Raw genomic sequence first — 22,619 nt, 5'->3', positions numbered from 1 at the left:
TGGTAGTTTCTTTGTATCCATGCTTCCAATTAGAATGCTCTTCATGCCGTTTCCTTTTTTTTAAATTCTTTAAGGCTCACGTCAGATATCACCTCTGCCACCAAGTGTTTTCTGTCATCTTCAGCCAAACTTTTGCCTCACAAATCTTTCTCAATTTCCTCATATGAAAACAGACATAATGATGTTATCTCTCGGAATTAATTCACAATATTCTGAGGCCTTACTCGAGATACTCGATGTGAAAGTGCTTTGGAAAAGGTTAAGCCCGTTATAAATATATTTTTATCCCTTTCAGATGCCCTACAACATTCATTGTCCCCACAACATATTTGTTAAGACTAATTATACATGTATATAAAGTGCCATTGATACCTTGAATTATATCATATATGAATATTTACTCTTGTTCCCCCAAATTCCAAGTTCCCACAGCTTTACGGTAGACATGTATAAGCTAGCAGATTCACACATTTCTAGCTCTTTTTGCTCTTTCACTGAAAACAAATATATTATGTATTATGTATTCAGTTTTTGGCCCTTAGTTGCGTGTCTTTTCTTGTTAGAATGCAGGCTTTTTTGAACTAGGGACTTTGACTTTTGCTCTGTTGTATCCTTAATGCTTTTCACTTAGGAGGAGCACAGTAATTTGTTGCATGAACGAAAGAACCCACTACTGGTGATGAAGTTGAATTTCAACTTTTATCTCTGGCTTGAGGACCACGGAGTGGCTCTTGTCAGTGTTATGGGGCCAAAGCTTGGGCTCTGAGATATCTGAGGTCCTCACTGCCTACAAGGCTCTTTTGTTTCTGTTAGGGGCTATGTTTTGAAATACTGAAGATGCTGATTAAGTAGAAGGGGTGATGGGAATTATGGGAATATTAAAACCAGTTCTTGATATAATTAAAATAGAATGTAGTCACATAATGGTATTAATACCTAAACTTAACAAAGCTCTTACTATATGCCAGACAGTGTTGGAAATGTTTTATCTGTACTGATTTATTTAGTTCTCTCTAAAATCCTATGAGGCAGATGTTATTATGTTCTTCCTGGATAGGTGGGAAAACAGAGGGACGGAGAGTTAAAATAAATTGTCTAAGATCATAGAGTGATAGAAAGTAAACATGTAGCCGAAATCCGGAAGTTGGTCTTCAGAGCTTTTTCTCTTAGCTGCTGTGCTAACCTCTCTCTCTGCTTAAATACAGATAATTTAAAAACAGTAATGTGGGTGTACATACATGTTATTTCATTTTTTTCTAGAGCGAAATAATTGTCAGTAGTTCTTCTGTTGTGGTTTTAAGCCATAAGGGTTGTGACCTATTTCTTTCTTTCAGGGAAGTAGTTTAGACAGCCTGAATTTTTTATTGAACTACAATGTGTTAGGAGTTAATTATTTATAGTTCTTGCTGAAGCTGGTGTGCTGCTTGACTCACTGAGTTTATAAAGAAATAATGGCCTGTTGAAAGTCAGTAAAATGAAATTTCATGAAACTATCAGATTAGAAGTTGACCTGTATTTTAAGCTTCATAGATTGATTTTCTAATAATTATGGATTCTTTTATGGTATCAGAGTTACCATAGACCACATACAGAAAATAAGTGCCATCTTTATGAAGAGAGATATAGGATTTAAAACCATTGAACTGAGTAAATCAGCTTATCTGTTCATTTTTATTTGTATCCTTTTCACAAAAGATATCTTGTCCAAGTTATTTTCATTCAAGAGATAGTGCTCAAAGTATGAGATCCACTTTATGACAGAAACTACTTGAATAAATACATTTGCAAGTGCTATAAACCTAGCACAGAAGCATGTCCTCTTCACCCAAAGTGTCTGTGAACTGAGTGAGAGGATGGGAGAAATTAGGGAACCCAATCTTCCCTTGTCCTCCTCTCAGACTCAGTAGCCAAGGTTGTTAGCTGTCACGTAAATATTGCACCCAAGGTTACTTTGTTTGTTTTTTAAATGAAAACTCATGCTGACTTCTCAAGACCCAATAGGGTTTACCTTGAAATGAAACATGGCATAATGAAGATGGTGGCAGGTACTAAGAGTGCGGAGTAAGTGTTAAATCCGTAAATGCACGAGTGGATTATGTATTTCTGAAAGGGATGGTACAGAAGAAAATCAGATCAATTCTATATAAAGCTAGTGAGATCCGAGTGAGGTAATGTAAACCCATGGCAAACAGGTAAGGTAAGGCGCTGGTAGATAGAACCTTAGTTGTACTGCGTTAAAGTACAGGAGGTACTGGAGTCTCTGTGTGTGTCTGGAAGTATTTTAGAACTAGACTCAGTGAGCCAAAAAGGGGCTGTCTGAGTTCCAACAGGGTAGGCCTTGTTCCTTTGGACGGAAGCCAAGTGGGAGCCAAAGGAAATGGCTTATCATGATCCAGATGGCCCAAATAATGTGGACCAGCCAGAAAGTCAGGATGGCAAGGGGCAGGCTCAGGAAAGGGACTGGAGATACAAGTTATGCCAAGAAGTATCTAGGAGAAAGATGCTCACTCTTCCTGCATCTCTTCATTTAACAAATATTTATCAACATGTACTATGTAGCAGGCACTGCTGTAGACACTGGGGATAAAGTAGCCAACAAAACAGATGAAAATCCCTGTCTTTGTGAAACTTACATTCTTGTCAAGTGAAGTAGACAATAACCAAATAAATAAGTAAATTGTATGGTACATTAGATCACAAAACTTGCTATAGAGAAAAAGCAAGAAAAGAGGGATGGGGAATGCTGGGGTGCTGTGGTTTTAAATGCGATGACCACTATATTTAAGGGAAGAGGTGATATTTGAGCAAACTCCTGAAAAGATTTCAGTGAGTTACATTCTTATGCTAAGGAAACTGAGCAAGTGAACTTGTACTCAGTGGTATACTTCAACTGTATTTAGCATGTGTCTTGCTGTTTTAAAATTTCATTGCAGCAGCAAATAAATATGTGTGTGGAATGGAAAAGGAGAAGAGGGTGCCATGTTTGAACATGGGGTATTTGGGAAAGGATAGACCTAAAAGGGATGGCAGGGAGATCCTCTCCTCCTTGATTGCTAGGAGAAAGCTGTGCCAAGTGAAATCGAGGGTCACAGGCATGTGACAGCCTTTGCCATCATGTGACTTGACTCTATAGAAGCTGTTTCTGACATCATCAGTTGACAGTAGAATAATAGGTTTTATTTTGACAGCAGAAGATTACATGGTCAGGCTTTAATAAACACTCTTTAAGGCTTTATGTCTGGAAAGCTTAAATCTAATTCTTTGTGTCGTAGCACTAATGTTTTATGTTTATCTGTCTCCTGCAGCTTTGTAGGCAGCCAACCCCAGAGAGGCAGACGGGATGGCTAGTTCAGCCCGGGAGCACCTACTTTTTGTGCGGCGTCGAAATCCCCAGATGCGGTACACGCTGAGCCCAGAGAACCTCCAGAGCCTCGCTGCCCAGAGCTCCATGCCAGAGAACATGACCCTGCAGCGGGCCAACAGCGACACCGACCTGGTGACTTCTGAGAGCCGCTCCAGCTTAACTGCCAGCATGTACGAGTACACGCTGGGGCAAGCCCAGAACCTCATTATCTTCTGGGACATTAAAGAGGAGGTGGACCCCAGTGATTGGATTGGACTTTATCATATAGGTGAGTCAAATGGAATGGACTTGCATGTGACTCAGAGCATACAAGTTTCTAGTCTGACATTTTTACCGTTCTGTATTTTCTCCTGGAAAAAATTCACACGCATATATACACACAGCAGATTCTGGGAATTTTTTTTCTTCTTTGGGAGGAGGGGATTCAACAGTACCTTTGCTTATATTATGAAGTTTGTGGTTACATCTCTACCTAATTAAATGTCAGAACCTTCAGAACCTGTAGGTGTTACAGTATTTTCTATTAGGTCAATGCAAAAGTAATTGCACCAACAAAACTTGCATTTCTCTTGGTCAGCAGTCCCATTTTAGAAAGAGATATCTATTAACATTTACTAACATTTTTAAACTGATGAAAGAGATGTCTAGATTTAGATGACATATTTTAAAAGCTCTGTATTTTCTAAAATTTGAGTTTTGTTAAGAACTACTTGTAGCCTAAGATGTCTTTTTATTTTTAAATTTCATAACTCTGTCCTAGATCAATTAGGAGAAGAAAGTGTCATGTTTTCCTGACAAATGACTTATAAATAATTGCTATTTGTTTTAGTAAAAGCAGTCCAGCTCAGTTTAGCTAATTTACGCTTGTTGTTCTTAGTGAACTTACATTTGCTGAGTGAGCGATGAATGAGACATCCAAAAAGTACGAAGTCTGCCACATTGGAAAGCAGAAATCTAACCTACCAACTAAACAGAAAGAAAATTGAAATCCAACCCAATAATCAAATCTAACATTCTCCAAAGTTGGAGAACTTTTTCATTGAACAAAGACAATTCTCTCCAAAATTTAGCATCAGATATTAGGAAGCCATTGTTGCTTTCAATGTAAGTTGTAAGCCAAGCATCCCCCGCCACCCCGCCGCCCCTTTTTTTTTTTTAAATGAATAAATGAGAGGAAAAAGAAGACCCATCTGTTTATGGCAGTGCTTCTTACAGGGAAGATTTTGCCCCCTAGAGGACATTAGGCAAGGTTTGGAGACATTTTTGGTTGTCACAACTGGGTAGGGGGATATGAGGCCAGGATGCTGTGAAACATCCAGCAATGTACAGGACAGCCTCCTCCACAAAGAGTGATGTAGCCCCAGATGCCAGTAGTACCACTGTTGAGAGGCCTTGTTTGAGGCAAAACAACACTCTTGCTGAAATTTTGTTAGAATGTTAAACCCACTGAAATTTATTTTTCTCTGGGATAAAGAATTTTATATTGACTGAAATAAAAACATTTGGTTTGTATTCACTTCTATAACTCTTAATGGTTAATCACGCTGGAAAACAAAAAATCCAAAATGGGCAAAACTTTAATGAATTATTATCTCTCTTTTTTTTTTCTTATGGTAACCAAAAAAGGGGAAAAGTCTTCACAGCATTTTCCCTAAGTGTGTTTAAAAATATAATCAAATTGAGGAAGATACACAATTTAAAAATTACATTTGTATTATTATGTTCACAAAAAATCTTACAGTTTTGATGGGACTTTAGAAGTAACCCTTTTGATTTGAATGTAATTTCACTCTTTTGCACTTCATATAACTTCTCTTTAGGCTTTCTCATTTTTTCCCATTTTAGATTTTATTTTATAATCTTAATAGAAGACTTAATATAAGACTACGAATACGAATACCAAAATGTGTTTTTAAAAATCCTTTTATGATATTTGTTTGGGAAATAATCAATTTTACTTTCTCATATAAGGTGATTTATTTTGTGTATGAATAATTAATCTTTAAAATGCTAGAATCACTTAAAAAATTGATTCCCATACACACACTTGCTATATTTCCCTGTTTAAATGTAATCAGGAAGGAACTAAGGAATTCCATCCACAGTGAATCTTATCTCCAAGTGACCAAAACCGCAAAATCTTGATGTTGTTGTATTTTACTTTCTAGAGGAAGAAGTATAGGTCAGAGTCCTAAGTCTGGAATTAATCCAAGGCTATCACTAGGAAAGCAGAATTAGGAAATAAATCCCTTTGGAAAAGTGGTAACTCTTCATCAGTTTATTTCAAGAAGCTTCTGTGTCTTTCTCATGTAAGTTATCATTATCATTGTGTCTTTGTTCCCCATGTTACATGTCTTTTTTCCCCTCCTTTGGCTGCTTTCAAGATTTTTTCTCTTTTATCTTGGTTTCCAGCAGTTTGTCTATGGTATTGCTAGGTGTGATTTTCTTTTTATTTATTCCTGTTGATATTCTCTGAGCTTCGTAAGTTAATGTTTTTGATGAAATTTGGACAAATGTTGGCCATTATTTCTTCAAATTTTTTTTCTATTTTTATTTTTTTCTTCTTTTTCTGAGATACCAGTTATACATATGTTAAAATCATTTCATGTTGTTCTGCAAGGCCCCGAGGCGCTGGTTCATTTTCCTTCGACATCTTTTCTCTTTGATATTCAAATTTGATAATTTCTATTTATCTATCTTCAAGTTCACTAACTTTGCCCTTTTCTTGTCTTCATTCTGTTGTCAGTCCCACCCAATGGATTTTTAAACTTTGAGTTATTTGACTTTTCATTTCTAGAATATACATTTCTCTTTTTCTAGTTTCCATGTCTCTTATGAGATTTCTTGTGTGTTAACTCATTGAGATCATATTTTTATTCAGTTCTTCAAACTGAATTGAATATGGCTACTTTAAAGTTTCTGTCTTCTAATTTCAACATCTAGGCCATCTCAGGAGGAGTTCTTATTGACTAGTTTTTTTTCATTGACCATGGTTCTTATGATTTCTTTGCATAGCTAGCACTTTTTAATTTTACACTGGATATTGAGGATTCTATGTGGTAGAAATTCTGAGTTCTGTGGAATAACAGTGTTTTCTTTTTTCTAATAGGCAGATTTATTTCTTTGAACTTGTGTAGGTTTGATTTTTCACACTTTGTTAGACTGGATCTGCGAAAAGGCCGGTGTATTTTTCTACTATTTCTAACTTGGTTGAATTCATCCTCCGAGTTTGGTCTCCCCTGTGGATTTTGTTAGGTCTTGCTTTTGGGCTGTGGTGAAATAAGTGTATGGTAGGTCTTATTCTAGTACACTGTGCTTATTCCTAAGCAGCAGCATTTCTGATGTCTTAGCTGGATGTCTGGAGTGCTAGCCAGGTCTCTTCACTCTGGCTGAGCTATAGCTCCAATGTTCACCAGCACTGCTTAACCTCTGGTCACTCTGTTGTCCTCTCAGCCCTGTAAAGCTGCTCTTTATAAAGCCTTGGTCATTTCTTTCTGAGTATGTGCAGCCCAGACCTTGGCCAAAGATTTGTAGGGGATCCCCTTTGTGGACTTCTGGCCCTCATTCTTCTAGAGCTCTTTTGTTTCCAGGACCCTGGCCTGGAGATTCTAGTACTGCAGTTGACCCAGACTCTGATCTCTGTATCCAAGCTCAGCAGAACTACTATGGACTCTAGCTTCTCGCTCTACACTCAGGAAATTGTCCTTCATCTGAGATCTGGGTGATCATAGTGTCACCTTGTAAGTTTCTCTTTTCTCTGAGATTATAGTCTAATACCATCTGTTTTCCAATGTCTGAAAACCACTTCTACTTCTAATTTTATAGTTATGTACATTGGGAAGGCTAGTCTGGTGCTAATTACTTCGTTAAGGTCTGAAGCTGAAGTTCCTCTATGATTTGATTTAGGATGGGAGATAAGAGGTCTCAGTTTTCCCCTCTAGCCTTTTCCAAAGAATGATGAATAAAATTGATTGCTTACATCTATGTTGTCACTTCTTACTGTATTTTCTAATAGATTTCTATCCCAGCAGGAAAAAGGGGTGAGGACCTGGCATCCCAGATCCCACAAGGGTCCATTTTCTGCCCCCTTCCCTCTGTAGTCAGAACCCTGATTGGGTCAGTGGGGTGAGCAGTAAGTCCTTAATCTCAGGGTAGGTAGGCCCTCCCCAGGCTCAGGAAAGGTCTAAACTTGTAGGCTAATCCAACCATTGAGTAGTCTAGAAGTAGACATGTAACTCGGTTCTTGCCCATGAGATCTAATGGGAAAACTTTGGGGGAACTTTGCTTTCCAATGAAAAACCAGAGTTTCATGAAGAGTCTTTTAAACTTCCTCTTCTATTGTCCTTGGAACTCTGGTGAAAAGATACGATGTCTTGAGCTGTTGCATCCATGTAGCAATCATGAGGCATCAATCAAGAGAATAAAAAGCTATGGATGGCAGAGCAGAAAATAGATCTTGGACTGGCACTCTGAAGTTCATGTTATATGTGGAAAAAATGTTCTTCTCTTTAAGTCAGCAGCAGGCTTTCTTGTATCTGCAGTTGTTGCTAATAGAGTCACTAACACAGCTAGAAATATAAGAAAGGGAAAAGGGTAACAACTGCTTTTAAAGGCAAGATAAAGAGTGAGTGGGCTGCTTTGGTAGTTACTACTTCGTGGAGAGTGTTAAGGACTATTTTAATATCTGTGAAAGCCACCAGGTTTTTAAAAGAAGTAACAAAATTTTGATATAAAAATTCTGAACACAGTAACTCCAAGCCATGTGGAAATTTTCAGTGCTTTAATAGGACCAATAATGTGATGGGAATAATATTTCAAATGAGTACTTAGTAACATGATAATGTGCAAAACAATTTTTTGGATGCTGTTAAATGAAAGTAGGTAAAATGAAACATTTGGAGAGGAAGTGAAAGAAAAGAGGCAGCACCATGCTAAATGGGAAAAGATTTTTGAGGTTCAGGTTAAATCATAAATTTAATACTGTGTGGATAAACAGGAACATGCATAATAAATTCTCTCTTGGGCTCTGTGACATAGATGTGCTGAGAATCCAGATTTCATAACAATAGCATGTATGTCAGAAATAGCTTAAGATTTCTATACCTTTTGGTAGGAAGCAGCCTCTGCCCGTCAGTTGTGTCCTGAGAAGCTTGACTGTTTCCTAGCAACTTCTAGTTTTAGTTATGGAACAGAGAGATGGTCTCTATAGAAATAAGACCCAAAGGAGAAGGAATTTAGTGGAACATCAAGCTGATGAGGTGTGGTTTGTTGGCACACTCTGCATTTTGATTGTGTTTCTCTTGGCTTACATTTTCTTCCCCTCTAGAAATGTGAGTTTTGTTTTTGTTTGGCTCATTGTGCAGAATGTTTTGTACAACGCACTCCAGATGACTTGTAGCACTTCTTATCTGGAGGGAAAACATATGCATGTGAATCAGAAAAATAAATCTTTCTTTAGGCATTTTTAGGCAGTAAATAGGCCCTATTGGAAATACAAAGAAAAAAGTTGAAAATATCGAAGCATTATTTGAGGAGCCTTTGGTGTGAACACCGTTCTCAAAACATATGCTAATTATATTTCCTCCTTCCAGAAAGCCTCATATACACCCTGAGATTTCTAGAGATGATTTCAATGGAGCTATAGTCCCAAACCTCCAAATTACAACAATTCCTGCCTTGCAGATGGTTTGAGGAAATCACTAGGCTTATAATTTATTGTTGGTCTCCAAAATTAGAATTGATTCCTTACAAATTTTTTTTTTTTGTTTTTTTTTTTTTTGTTTTTTTTTTTGAGACGGAGTCTCGCTCTGTCGCCCAGGCTGGAGTGCAGTGGCCGGATCTCAGCTCACTGCAAGCTCCGCCTCCCGGGTTCACGCCATTCTCCTGCCTCAGCCTCCCAAGTAGCTGGGACTACAGGCGCCCGCCACCTCGCTCAGCTAGTTTTTTGTATTTTTTTCGTAGAGACGGGGTTTCACCGTGTTAGCCAGGATGGTCTCGATCTCCTGACCTCGTGATCCGCCCGTCTCGGCCTCCCAAAGTGCTGGGATTACAGGCTTGAGCCACCGCGCCTGGCCGATTCCTTACGAATTTAACAGCGCTCCTTATTGCCTCCTCCTAAGTGCACCAAATAAAAAGAACCAAATGCTTGTCTTATACAAAGACACTTAGGTCGTGCAACACAAACAGCTTTCCATGAAGAATCAAATGGAAACAGTTTAAAGAGGACGTAGATCATAGTAAATTTGTTTCAGGCTCACTGTCTAATTCCCTTTCACCTTTGGACCTATGTTATTTTTTTGGCTGTTCAAAAGAAAAGCAAACACTCCAAAAGGCTTGGTTTGCCATTTCTCATTTGTAGGCAACTTCAGGTACTTAACAGAACTAGGAAAGTGCACATTAAGACAATTATTTATTTATTTTGCATAATGAAAATGTGAAAGTGTATACTATGCTATATACCAGTAGTTATTCTAAGTACTGGTCTGCAAACTGTTACTGATCTATGAACAGATAAGATGCTCCTTTCTAGAGTGTAAATCAATATCTGATTCCTTCAATGAGAAAATGTTGCTATGAAAAAAAATCATCTAAACTAAAGTTTCTTAATGTAAGTATTTCAAATTCTGGCTCAAGCTTCTTATATTGTCATGGACCGGTAACAAATAATTTACCAGCATTTCTTTGGACCACACTTTAAGTAGACCTCTCAGTGTCTATGGATTGATTATGTCTTCAAAAATGAATGGCAGAACAACTGTATTTTGACTGTCAGTCAAAAAAAGTATCATGGTAATATATTTTGACAATTTTCATATTTCTTCACATTTGGAGAATAAAATAAAGTAAGATTGCAATAGTGAGCCAAGGCATTATGATCATGTATCATAGAGCTTTAAGATCCCAAAGTTTAAGCCTATGTTTTATAAATAAATAACTAAGGTCTAGATTGGTGATACCCTGCAGCTTGTTGGGGGAAGAATCAAGGCTGGAACTTCAGTGTCCTATGTCCCAAGTCTTCATTTTTCTTTCCTGTGTTCAGAATTGTAGTCTGGTATTTCCCAATTGTTAATTACTTGCTCACTACCTTCTTGATTTTTTGGCAGTTTTAGATGATTGGCTGTAGTGTTAATATTTTTCTTAAAACCGTCTAATTGACAAAGGACCAGAATAGACACTTCTCAAAAGAAGACAAGCAAATGAACGACAGGTATATGAAAAAAACATCAACATCACTAATCACCATCAAAATGCAAGTCAAAACCACAATGAGATGTCACCCCACACCTATTAGAATGGCTGTTATCAAAAAGACAAAATATAACAAGTGTTGGTGACATTTGGAGAAAAGGGAACCCTTACACACTGTTGGTGGGAATGTAAATTAGTACGGCCATTATGGAAAACAATACAGGAATAACTCAGAGATAGTGTGGTTTTGGTTCCAGATTCCTATAATAAAGTTAATAGCAAATTAAAGCCAGTCACCCAAAGTTTTTTGGTTTCTCAGTACATGTAAAGGTTGTGTATACACTATAATCTAAATATTAAGTGTACAATAGCACTAGGTCTTAAAAAAAACTGATGTATATTCCTTAATTTAAAAATACTTTATCATTAAAAAATGCTAATGATCATCTGAGCTTCAGTAAGTTGTCATGTTTTTGCTGGTGCAGGGTCTTGCCTCCATGTTGATGGCTGCTGATTGATCAGGGTGGTGGTGGTTGCTGAAGGTTGGGATAACTGCACAATGTCTTTAAATAAGACAGAGATGAAGTTTGCTACATAGACTCTTCCTTTCACAAAAGATTTCTCTGTAGCATGAATGCTCTTTGATAGCATTTTACCCATGGTAGAACTTTTTTTCAAAATTATAATCAATCTTTTCAAACCCTGGTGCTACTTTCTCAACTCAGTTTATGGAATATTCTAATTTTTGTTGTTGTTGTTGTCATTTCAACAATGTTCACAGCTTCTTTATCAGGAGTAGATTTTATCTCAGGTAACCACTTTCTTTACTCACTCATAAGAAGGAACTCCTTGTCTATTCAAGTTTTATCGTAAGATTGGAGCAACTCAGTTACATCTTCAGGCACCACTTCTAATTCTAATTCTCTTGCTATTTCTACCACATTTACAGTGACTTCCGTCACTGAAGTCTTGAACCCTTCAAAGTCATCCATGAGGGTTGGACTCAACTTCTTCCAGACTCCTGTTAATGGTGATATTTTAGTCTACCCCATGAATTGTGAATGGCATCTAGAATGGTGAATCCCTTCCAGAAGGCTTTTAATTTACTTTGTCTAGGTTCATCAGAGAAATTACTATCTACGGCAGCTATAGCTTTAAGAAATGTATTGCTTAAATAATAAGACTTGAAATTCAAAATTACTCCTTGGCTCATGGGCTACAGAAAGAGTGTTGTGTTAGCAGGCATGAAAAAAACATTAATTTCCTTGTAAATCTTTATCAGACTTCTTAGGTGACTGTTTTTTTTTTTTTTTTTCTTCCAAGCAGTAGGTCTCAATAGTGGCCTTAAAATATTCGGTAAAATATTCAGTAAAAATATTCAGTAAATCTAAATGACAGAAGTGCTGTCATTTAGGCTTTGTTGTTCCATTTCTAGAGTGCCAACAGAGTGGATTCAGTATAATTTTTAAGGGCTCTAGGATTTCTGGAATGGTAAATGAGCATTGGCTTCACCTTAAAGTCACCAGCTGTATGAGCCCCTAACAAGAGAGTCAGTCTGTTCTTTAAGCTTTACAGCCAGACATTGGCATCTCCTCTAGCTATGAAAGTCCTAGATGGCACCTTCTTCCAATAGAAGGCTGTTTTGCCCACATTGAAAATCTGTTGTTTAGTGTAGCCACCTTAATCAATTATCTTGGCTAGATCTTCTGGATAACTTACTGCAACTTCTATATCAACACTTACTGTGTTACTTTGTACTTTTATGCTATAGAGACGGCTTATTTCCTTAAACCTTATGAATCAACCTTTCCTAGCTTCTAACTTTTCTTCTGCAGCTTCCTTACCTCTCTCAGCCTTTACGGAATTGAATAGGGTTAGGGTCTTGCTCTGGATTAGGCTTGGTTTAAGGGAATATTTTGACTACTTTGATCTTCTCTCCAGACCCCCATAATTTTCTCCATATCAATAATAAGGCTATTTCACTTTCTTATCATTCATATGTACTCCGGAATAGCACTTTAAATTTCCTTCAAGAACATTTCCTTTGCTTTTAAAACTTGACTAACTGTTTGAAGCAAGAGGCCTAGCTTTTGGCCTGACTCAACTTTTGAGATACCTTCTTCACTGAGTTTAATCACTTTTAACTTTTGATTTAAAGTGAGAGATGTGTGACTCTTCCTTTCATTTAAACACTTAGAGGCCATTGTAGGGTTATTAATTGGCCTAATTTCAATATTGTTGTGTCTCAGGAGATAGGATGGCTGAAGAGAGGGAGAAAGAGGATTGTTGGGTCATTGGAACAGTCAGAACACACACAATATTCATTTTGATTAAGTTTACAGTCTTACATGGGCACAGTTCATGGTGCCTCAGAACAATTACAATAATATCATCAAAGACCACTGATCAGTGATCATCACAACAGGCATAATAATAATGAAAAAGCTTGAAATATTGCAAGAAATACCAAAATGTGACACAGAGACATGAAGTGAGCATATGCTGTTGGAAAAAAAATGGCACCAACTTGCTCAGTGTGGGGTTGCCACACACCTATTTGTAACAAAAACACATTGTGAAGTGCAATAAAGCAAAGCATCATAAAAAGAGTTTTCTATGTAGGCTCCTCAAAAAATTAAAAATATAAATGCTATATGACCCAGCAATCCCACTTATGGGTATACATATCCAAAGGAAATGAAATCAGGATACAGAAGAGATATCTGGATTCCCATGTTTATTGCAGCACTATTTACAATAGCCAAGATATACTGTCAACTTAAGTGTCCATCAGTGGATGAATGGATAAGAAAAATGTGAGATACACGTGCACGCACACACATATACACACAATGGAATACTATGCATTCATTAAAAAAGAAGGAAACCCTTTCATTTGTGACAACATAGATGAACCTAGAGGTATTCTGTGAAGTGAAGTAACTCATTTGATTAAAACAAAACAAACTGTCTACCCTGACAATGTTCTAAGCAATAGTGTTAGAGAAAGGTTTGCATTGTTAGGTATATTTCTTTCTGACATGCATTAACTGTTAAGGAATAACTTTTGTCAATGAACTACCCAGGACCGTCACAGCAGCACACTTTGAGAAGCTCTGACATTATCAGTTGTTGAGATCTCAGGCGCTACAGTTAGACACATTGGTAAATTCAATGAATGACTAGCTGAATGACCATGGGCAGATTATTTAACTTTTTAAACCTCAATTTCTCCATCTTTAAAAAAATGACTTAAGAAACCACCAACATGAGAATTAAGTGAGGTATTGCGTATAAAATGCTCAGCAAGGTGCTTGGGCAGATTGTAAGGTTATGATTATTATAAACTATCATTAATATTTTGGTAATTATTAATAATAATAAAATCATTTTACTGGTAGCCTGAAACTACAGCACAAACTTAACCACTGAATGAATTCCCAAGAAGGGATTTCCAGTTTAAAGTGACACAATGGGCCACTTCTACTTAAGGAAAACAAAGTTCATTTATTTGAAGCAGAGCTCTAGAAATTATGTAAGCACTTAAAATGTGAATGCTAAATAATACAGTATTTTAATTTGAGTATTGTGTAGGTTCCAAATCAACATGCTTTACAAGGCGATGGGAAATCTGCAATTTAATTTGAAATTCAATCAAATGGAACAAAGAATTAATGTATTAGGTATTTCATCTTCAGAATAGCTATCAGATACGGTTAAGAGTGGCTGATCCTAAGTTCTTTTGATTTTTTATCATGATTTCTGCCAAAGAAAAGTTGTTTTAGGTCATATCTTTAAAATATTTAAATGCTCTTAGAAAATAAGAGCTTTGAACATGAAATTGTTTTTTTGGAACAACTTAACTCTAAATTCTTGTCACCTAGTCAGATTATGCTGCAATAATTTACTAACCCTGCATCCTCAGGGCTTAACAGAACAAAGGATTATTTATTGCTAATGCTGCATGTCTAGTGTGGGTTGGCAGGGGGCTTGATTCATATTGTCATGTAGGGACTCAGGCTCATCACCTTCTTTATTTTTTCGTTTTTGGATTATTAAAGGCTCAACCATTTTATCATTATGCCATCTGGACACATGACCTCTTTGGGCAAGTGTCAGGGGAAGAGAGCGCTGGAAACTCTTATGCCAGCTCTTAAATGCGTAGGCACCAAAACCACACATACCACTTCAGCTCACAGCTCATTGTTCAGCATTGTTAGCAAAATTCTGCCTAACTGCAAGGGGAGTGGGAAATGCATAGAAGTCTGGCTATTCAGTGAGCAATCAGTGTCTCTGCCATAGTAGAATGTCTTGCTAACAATGTATCTAGTCTTCTAGTCTGTTTCAAAGCCTAAGACATCCTTGCAGGGTCACTGCAAGAATAGATATTAGGGGTTAGAAAGTATCATACTTTGGAATACATTTTGTAAAGTGTTCAAATACTGAATGAGCAGGCATACCCAGGGCCATACCAAGGACAGTGCATGACCATTGTGGATGAAAAATAGTTTAGTGGAATCTGAATTCACAGGATCACCTTGGTAGCTCAGACTATCACGGATCTTCCTTTTAAAATGTGTGTGGAAGTTTTGGTCCACAGAGGAGTCCACATGTTCAAAATGGTTATGAAAGATTCCCCTGGATATTTGGTAGGTTTTCAAAAATTGCATAGGTTGGTGTAACCAAATAAGCTTTAGTGTATTTTATGCCTTAACATATTGATTGCAAGCAATACTTGATATAGGCATTCTTCTCTCCACAGATTGAGATGATTCTAGAAACATTACCTTTGTTGTATTTTTATTGCCCCCCATGCTTATTTGTGTCACTTTTCATTAAAGGAGACTCATATAGCCGAAATTAGTAAATGTTAAATACTTGTAAATATTTTGTGATTGAGTTAAGATAGCTTTTGCATGAGGTTTAGAAATTCTTTGTTCTGGTTGCAACTGTTACTAACCCACGAAATAATTGCTTACTACACATACTAATTTTATCGTGTTTGTTATAATTAGCTTTTTATACTTTCTTAAGGACTAAATAGTGGACACACCTATAAAGTTACTTATAATGCCATTATTGTATCTTGCTGTATTTCTTAAAGTCTGTTTTGTCTGTTATCGGTTGTTATATCAACTTCCTTTTGGTTAGTTTTTGCTTAGTGTATCTTTTCCCATCAGTTTACTTTCAGCCATTCTTTGGTGTGCTCTAGATTTAACTGCTGTAAATCATGTAAAGCTTTATGATTTTTGATCTAATCTAAGTGAGCATCTTTTAAAATTGGTACATGTAGAGTTTTTTACATCTGCTTTTACTTTTGATATGTTTGGACTTATTTCAACATCTTATTTATTTTCTGTATATCATGCTTTTTCTTAGTTTTTTTCCCCCCTATTTTTATGCCCTCAATGGAAATGATGAGTTGTCTTTACTCCCACATCTCACATTCTTCTTGAGTGTATTTGTTGGAATTTAAACATTCTAGTCTATTCTCTTAAAGGTTTATCCTTTCAATTTTTGACATGTGTAATTGAGTTAGCATATAATGAATCGGGATCTTTAAGTGCCTCAAACTGTACAAGAATTTTAGGATCTTTTCATCCCAATCACTTTCTTTCCCATCTTTTCTTTTATTGTTGACAACATTTAATTCCATCCTATTTTAAACCCCTTCTTCCACATTAGTCATTACTATTATTATTGTGTTTTTTTCATAGACACTTTCTATGTAACAAACCTCCATAACATAATGGCTGAAAACAATAATCATTTGGATAAATAAACAATTTGAAGATGAAAAAAAAAAACCTGACTTATCTGAATCAGCAGCACCAGAGTCCACTGGGCTTGATTTTCTTATAGAACACAGACACATACAAAAAAAGTTGCATTATAAAATAAATGGAAGCACATAGGTGAAGTTTACAATTTAACTTCAAATCCTTGTTGGTTTACCAAACCAAAGAATATCTTTTTTTCTTGCTTAATGTAGGTTATGATGAAAGATGTCAGATACATTCAAAATCTTCTCTTCATTTTCTCCAGTGGGTCTTCCCCTTAACAGGCTCTCACGTGTTCTCTATTTCATTTTGCACCAGCTATTTTTATCATTATTTGTAAAGTCAAGGCCTTAAACCAACCTTATGCTTGCAATCTTTGAGTTACAGTGGAGCTGTGATAACTATCAAAGTCATTATAATTTTTTCCGTCAATTGTTCCCCGCAATCTGGCTGACATTGTTGAATAAATACAGACCTACTTCACAATAGTGTGCAGTTCATACGGACTTCAGAGAAACTGCATTGAGCAACTCAGATTTTCAACCTGTTTTAAGTTTTAGAAACCAGAGTAACTCAGATTTAGTGGTGATGTTAAGGGATTTTTCCACATTTTCATAGTTTGAATTTTTGTACTTATTTTATTTAAATTACGAATTGCAAAACTCCAAATGTATGTTCATTGAGAAAGCATGATATTTCTCTTCCTTCATCAAAATGTGTAAAACAGCAGTCAAATAGCATAAATGATCACATTTTCTCAGCTACTGTAATTCATAAAATCATTATCAGAACCACGATAATGCCTTACCTACGAACAAGCTGGAACTGGATAGAGTCTCCATTAACCTCAACATTGGGTAATAATACAGTGGCCCTGAAGATGGTTTTGGAGTGGGGGTACAGGACAGTAGTATTTGGCAGTTGGAAGAGTTGCTGAACCATTCTGAGTCTCAGTTTCTTAATGTACCAACCTCATAAGATTGCACCAAAGGTGAAACAAGATAACATTTATAATTGTGATACATGAGTAGCCAGGTAGCCACCCCACTACCCACATCCCCAGCAAACATTTGTTGAGAACCTACTGTGTGGCTGCCACTAGGCAATAGGATAAAACGTGAATCAGCTCACAATAGGGTGAGATATAAGTAGGAAGGAAATAATTGTAATGTACTGTGTTTAGAACAATATTACAAAGACCACAAGAGCATGGAGAAAGGGCAGTTTAATGCCTCAGATGGGTTCAGAGATGGGAAGGGTATAGAAAGGGCTTTACCAAGAAGATGATATTTGGACTTAGTATGAAATTGAGATTTTTTTGGTGTTCACACACAAGAAAGGTCATTCCATGAGGTGGAAATTGTATGTGCACATGCCAGTCTTTTGTCCTGAAGGGTTTGCAGGTGTACTTGAAGAGAACAGCTCCTGTTCCCTTCCCTTCCTCTGTCTAACTTCTGTGTATCTTTTAAGCGAGGAATCAGAAAATTCTGTCACCCATTCTGTGGGTAATCTACCTAACTATTCTGGGTAATCAGTCTGTTTTCCTACTCCCTTTCCTACTCCCTTTATAATATCACTGTCTCAGTGCTGATTACACTGTGTTATTTATAATTTGTCTTTCTCCATGCTTCTTCCTTCCATTGCACTCTTATAAGACTCCTTCACTGCATCTTGTTCATGTTGTAGGCTGAGCACCTTACCCAGCTCTCTGTGCTGCATCATCTGTGCAGATTCATTAATTCGTTCGAGAGTCAGTTTTAAGCTAGAGTAATTATGGTATGAGTAAATACTTTTTTACTGAGGATGATTCCATATTGTGTAGATTTCAACTAATGATTTTATTGAACAGAATATTTTGGGTATTCATTCATCCATTTGTTTAACGATGTTAGAACTTTACTATGTACCAGGCTTCTGAAAGAAGATTTTAAATATCCTCTATATCCAGGATCACAGTTAATGAGTCATCATTGCAGGTTTTTCCTAATTTTTTACAGTGTACCAGCCTTTTGTTTCCCATTTCCTTACCTATAGGATCTATCTTCAATATTGAAAGCATTTTATGTTTAAATAGAAATAACTTTTTCCTGAATTCAGTGTGTCTACTGCTTTATACTCTCATTTTTTGGTCTTTCTTATTCTCTCGTTTCTGAAAATGTGCATCTGCTGCTCTAAGCAGTCATAGATGTTTCCCTAAAAGTTATAACTTCTTTGGCATGAAGAATATCTATTATATTTTTGACACTCTGAAATATGTACCAGTATATATGTGATATAGTTATTATACCTCTAGTACAAGCAAGTACTGTTTTGAGATTATTGATGGATCAAGAAGTGATCATCCGGCTGGGCGCGGTGGTTCACACGTGTAATCCCAGCACTTTGGGAGGCCGAGGCGGGCGGATCACGAGGTCAGGAGATGGAGACCATCCTGGCTAACACGGTGAAACCCCGTCTGTACTAAAAATACAAAAAATTAGCCAGGTGTGGTGGTGGACGCCTGTAGTCCCAGCTACTCAGGAGGCTGAGGCAGGAGAATGGTGTGAACCCAGGAGGCGGAGCTTGCAGTGAGCCGAGACTATGCCACTGCCTTCCAGCCTGGGGGACAGAGTGAGACTCTGTCTCAAAAAAAAAAAAAAAGAAGTGATCATCCTTTCCCTCTACAAAATTAAGTACTGCTTTTTTGGGGACTATATTTATAGCACTAAGCTATACTATTAGACTCAAATATGTTAATGAATGGCTAACCTAAAAAATGTGAAATTTCCAACTGGGAATTTACATTAAATTAACTAACAGGATTCTAAATATTTAGTATGTATCTTTTTAAGGCATCCAAATAAATAGTAGGTTTTTTTTTTTTTAAGTGTAAGTCTGTGGCATATTTTTGACATTGTAAAGCATTCACCATGAAAAGGAAAGCTTTAAGAATTCAGCGAACATCTAGAGGTTAAATTCTTGGTTTTGGGCTCCGTGACAGCCACTTTTTCTCTTTTCACTTTAACTGCCAAAAACCTGTCATTTCTGAGACATTTCAAGGAGATAAACAAGGAGAACTATGCTATGCACATGACCCGATGTAACTGCTGATTTGAGCAAGGTTACTGGTCAGCATACGTAAGGTAACTTGAAGTTTTCTGGTCCATCATGTGATTCATTTGCCTGAATGGAGTGCTATGAAACTAATAAAATTCTTTTGAAAAATCAGGATTGTTTGCCTGTAGTACCAGTGACTTGGGAGGCTGAGCCTGGAGGATCGCTTGAGCCCAGAAGTTTGAGTCCAGCTTAGGCAGCATAGCAAGAGCCTGTCTCTAAAAAATTTTTTTTACTTAAAAATAATTAGGATTGTTACTTGTAAAATTCTTTCAAACTGCATCAACACTGCTAGGACAAGCAGCAACATTGTCATCTTAGTGACATTATGTGAAGCTGTCTTTGGAACCTCCCGAATTCTACATTTTAAATAAGTTTCACTCAAATGTAAGGAAACTGTGTTACTTATTTAAGGAAATTGAATGCTAGCAGTGAAGTATGATATTTTTCGTCATAATTTATTTATCTGTTGAAGTGTATTTTAAAATGTAGAGCCATAAAGGTTTTTAATTTAGAAAGAAAATTCATGATCATTTACTCTACTGGTCTCGTTTTATAAATTAGAAGCTGAAGGCTTAGATGGATTAAGTAATGTGTACATGGTTGTTCAGTAACACAGCAGGGAAAAATACAGTGCTTACTAGGAATTTCCTTCATTGTGGAGGAGCTTCTTAAAAAGGAATTAGGTGCTAAAGCCACTTCCTGAAGGTGATTTTTTAGTAGAGCCAAAATTACCCATGAAAACTCCTTAGGAAAGCAATATGACTTAACACCAAATTCAATGGCAGATTTTTCTTCCCATTTTAGAATAGACTGCTGTCTCAGACTGAGTGCCAGAGAAGAAGTTAGCTTATATTTACGGGCTATTTTTATAAGAAAACAAACAAACAAATAATAACAACAAAGCCCTTGTCATCAAAAACTAAAATTCTCTGCAGCCTGGCAGGATACTTGGAAGAACTGCATATTTCACATTCCCTCTTGGGTCACGTGCAGGATTTGGAATTGTTCCCATGCTGCTTCGATTGTCCCCTTTGTCAGTCTCCTCTCTTGCACCCAGCAAGCTTGTGTGGTTACACTGAAATATGTTAAATGGGCATTTACTGGGCCTCCCACTGAACATGAATCTGATCCTCCAAGATTCAGTAGAATGTGATGATTCAGTTTCTTAGATGGAGGCTCATAGGGGTTTAATTTATAGTTTTTCACTAGTTTTTAATAGCACCATTTAAAATATCTCACCAATACTGTTTTTGTAAAGCTGCCACAGTTTTTCAGGTGATCTTTATGATCAAATACATAGAAATACTTTTTCTTCTGTTATCTCTTATGTTTCCTTTTTAGTGCAGCACACCTTCCTTGGGATTTTAAATCCATGGGGCTGAGTGCTTGCTTATATAAGCCCTAGGCATAGGAGAGAGTGAGATGATCTAACATGATTGTGTAGAGTACAAACATTTCTTTGCCATAAAATTTAAAACTTACTCATCTTTCTCTAAACTGTAACTGATGTAATTTATTGTTTTCTAAAGGTTGATGTGACCAATGCAAGTATCTATAAGCTAAAATATTTCAACATAATTTCTTTAATATCTCTATTAAGAAAAGCTATCTCTGTTAAAAAGATATGAAGAAATAAAATTCAAATAGAAAATTCTTATTTTTATGAGAAATTACAACTAGAACCCCTCTATCCATACTATGTACTAAAACCATGCACTTGGAAATCAACAGTAACTCTTAAAAGTTAGATTACTAGACCTTTTGTTATTCTTCAACCCCCAACACCCTTTGATACTGTTTTTTGCCCCTTCTTTTCGAGACTTTTTTCTTCATTGGCTGTGACACTGTCCTGGATCTCCCAGTTTTCTGACCAATCCTTCCATTTTTACAGAAACTTGTTTCTTTCCTTACTCTTTAAATATTCTTCAGACTTTATTGTGGATTTCCTTCTTTTTAAGAGGCCAGTTTAAGCAGAAAGCTTCATCTCCAACCAAAGGTGCCTGGAGCCATCTCTTGTTGGCTCCCAAGAGCCCATTCTGCACGTCGTGCACTGAAAGCACAGCTCTGCATTCAGTGCGTGCACGCTGGTAGCAGAAAGTCAGCTGTGATGAGAGCATTTACACCACAGGAAGCAGCAAACACTACACATCAGGGCTTTCCCTCCCTCAGAGAGCCAGTATCCCAGCATACCCCTATTGAATCCCAACCTCTGTCTAAAGCTCCCAGGATCATTTCTCTCCGAATATGCTACTCACTTCTCAAACTCAGTTTGTTCAAAACGAACAGACTGACAAGTGAAACCAGTTCTTTTTTTTTTTTTTTTTTTTTTTTTCGAGACAGAGTCTCACTCTGTTGCCCAGGCTAGAGTGCAGTGGCAGATCTCGGCTCACTGCAAGCTCCGCCCCTGCGTTCATGCCATTCTCGTGTCTCAGCCTCCCGAGTAGCTGGGACTACAGGCACCCACCACCACGCCCGGCTAATTTTTTATGTGTTTTTAGTAGAGACGGGGTTTCACTGTGTTAGCCAGGATGGTCTCGATCTCCTGACCTCGTGATCCACCGGCCTCGGCCTCCCAAAGTGCTGGGATTACAGATTTGAGCCACCGCGCCCGGCCGAAACCAGTTCTTGATTTCCCTGTTTTTGTTGTTAGAAATGCCATTTTTTCAGTCTCACAGGCTTGGAAACCTTGTACAAGATTTTGACTCCCTACTACACTTTTAACATGCACATCCAGTCTCCTACCGAGGAATTTAAGTACCCCTGCTTCTCTTCAGTGTATGTGTATGTTTTTGACAAATGTAACAGGTTCCCCAGAACATAGACAATGGCCCCAGAGAAATCCCCTATGAAATCAACAACTCCTGTCTCACGTGGCAACCGGGTAAGGGTCATGAGAATGACTGGACCACCTCCTTCCCATGTTCTGCTTGGACAGTCAAGCATCTCATTTTGGATTTTGGGTGTACTTGTCACCTTTCACTTCAGGGCCTCATCAGGGGTACTTCCCTCTACCTCAGGTCAAATAAATGATTGAGGCATGAAGGGAACTGCTCTAAGAGCTTCATGAGTGCTGTCTGTAGTGGACTGGTGTCCGACCCACACCTGATGACTCCCAAGGTGAGAGGCTGTGGCTGGAACTCAGAGTGCAAGGGGCTGTGCTGACCATAACCTGCACTGTTTGAGTTGTTGAG

The 22,619-nt window shown here is 37.3% G+C and overlaps 1 protein-coding gene across 6 annotated transcripts in view; it reads left to right on the top strand.

Moving 5' to 3' along the window:
* The window catches only part of HECW2 (HECT, C2 and WW domain containing E3 ubiquitin protein ligase 2), a 390,676-nt gene that overhangs the window by 149,104 nt on the left and 218,953 nt on the right, over positions 1–22,619 (top strand). For all 6 annotated transcript variants that reach the window (XM_017946735.3, XM_017946736.3, XM_021923821.2 and 3 more), the window contains exon 2: positions 3,306–3,632. In XM_017946735.3, the coding sequence (XP_017802224.1) occupies positions 3,341–3,632 (292 nt within the window). In that variant the 5' untranslated portion in view covers positions 3,306–3,340. The remainder of the gene's footprint in view (positions 1–3,305; positions 3,633–22,619) is intronic.

This window comes from Papio anubis, chromosome 10, assembly GCF_008728515.1.
Source record: "Papio anubis isolate 15944 chromosome 10, Panubis1.0, whole genome shotgun sequence".
Lineage (NCBI taxonomy): Eukaryota > Metazoa > Chordata > Mammalia > Primates > Cercopithecidae > Papio > Papio anubis.
The sequence above is the reverse complement of the archived record's forward strand: the minus strand, read 5'-3'. Positions and strand labels throughout refer to the sequence as shown.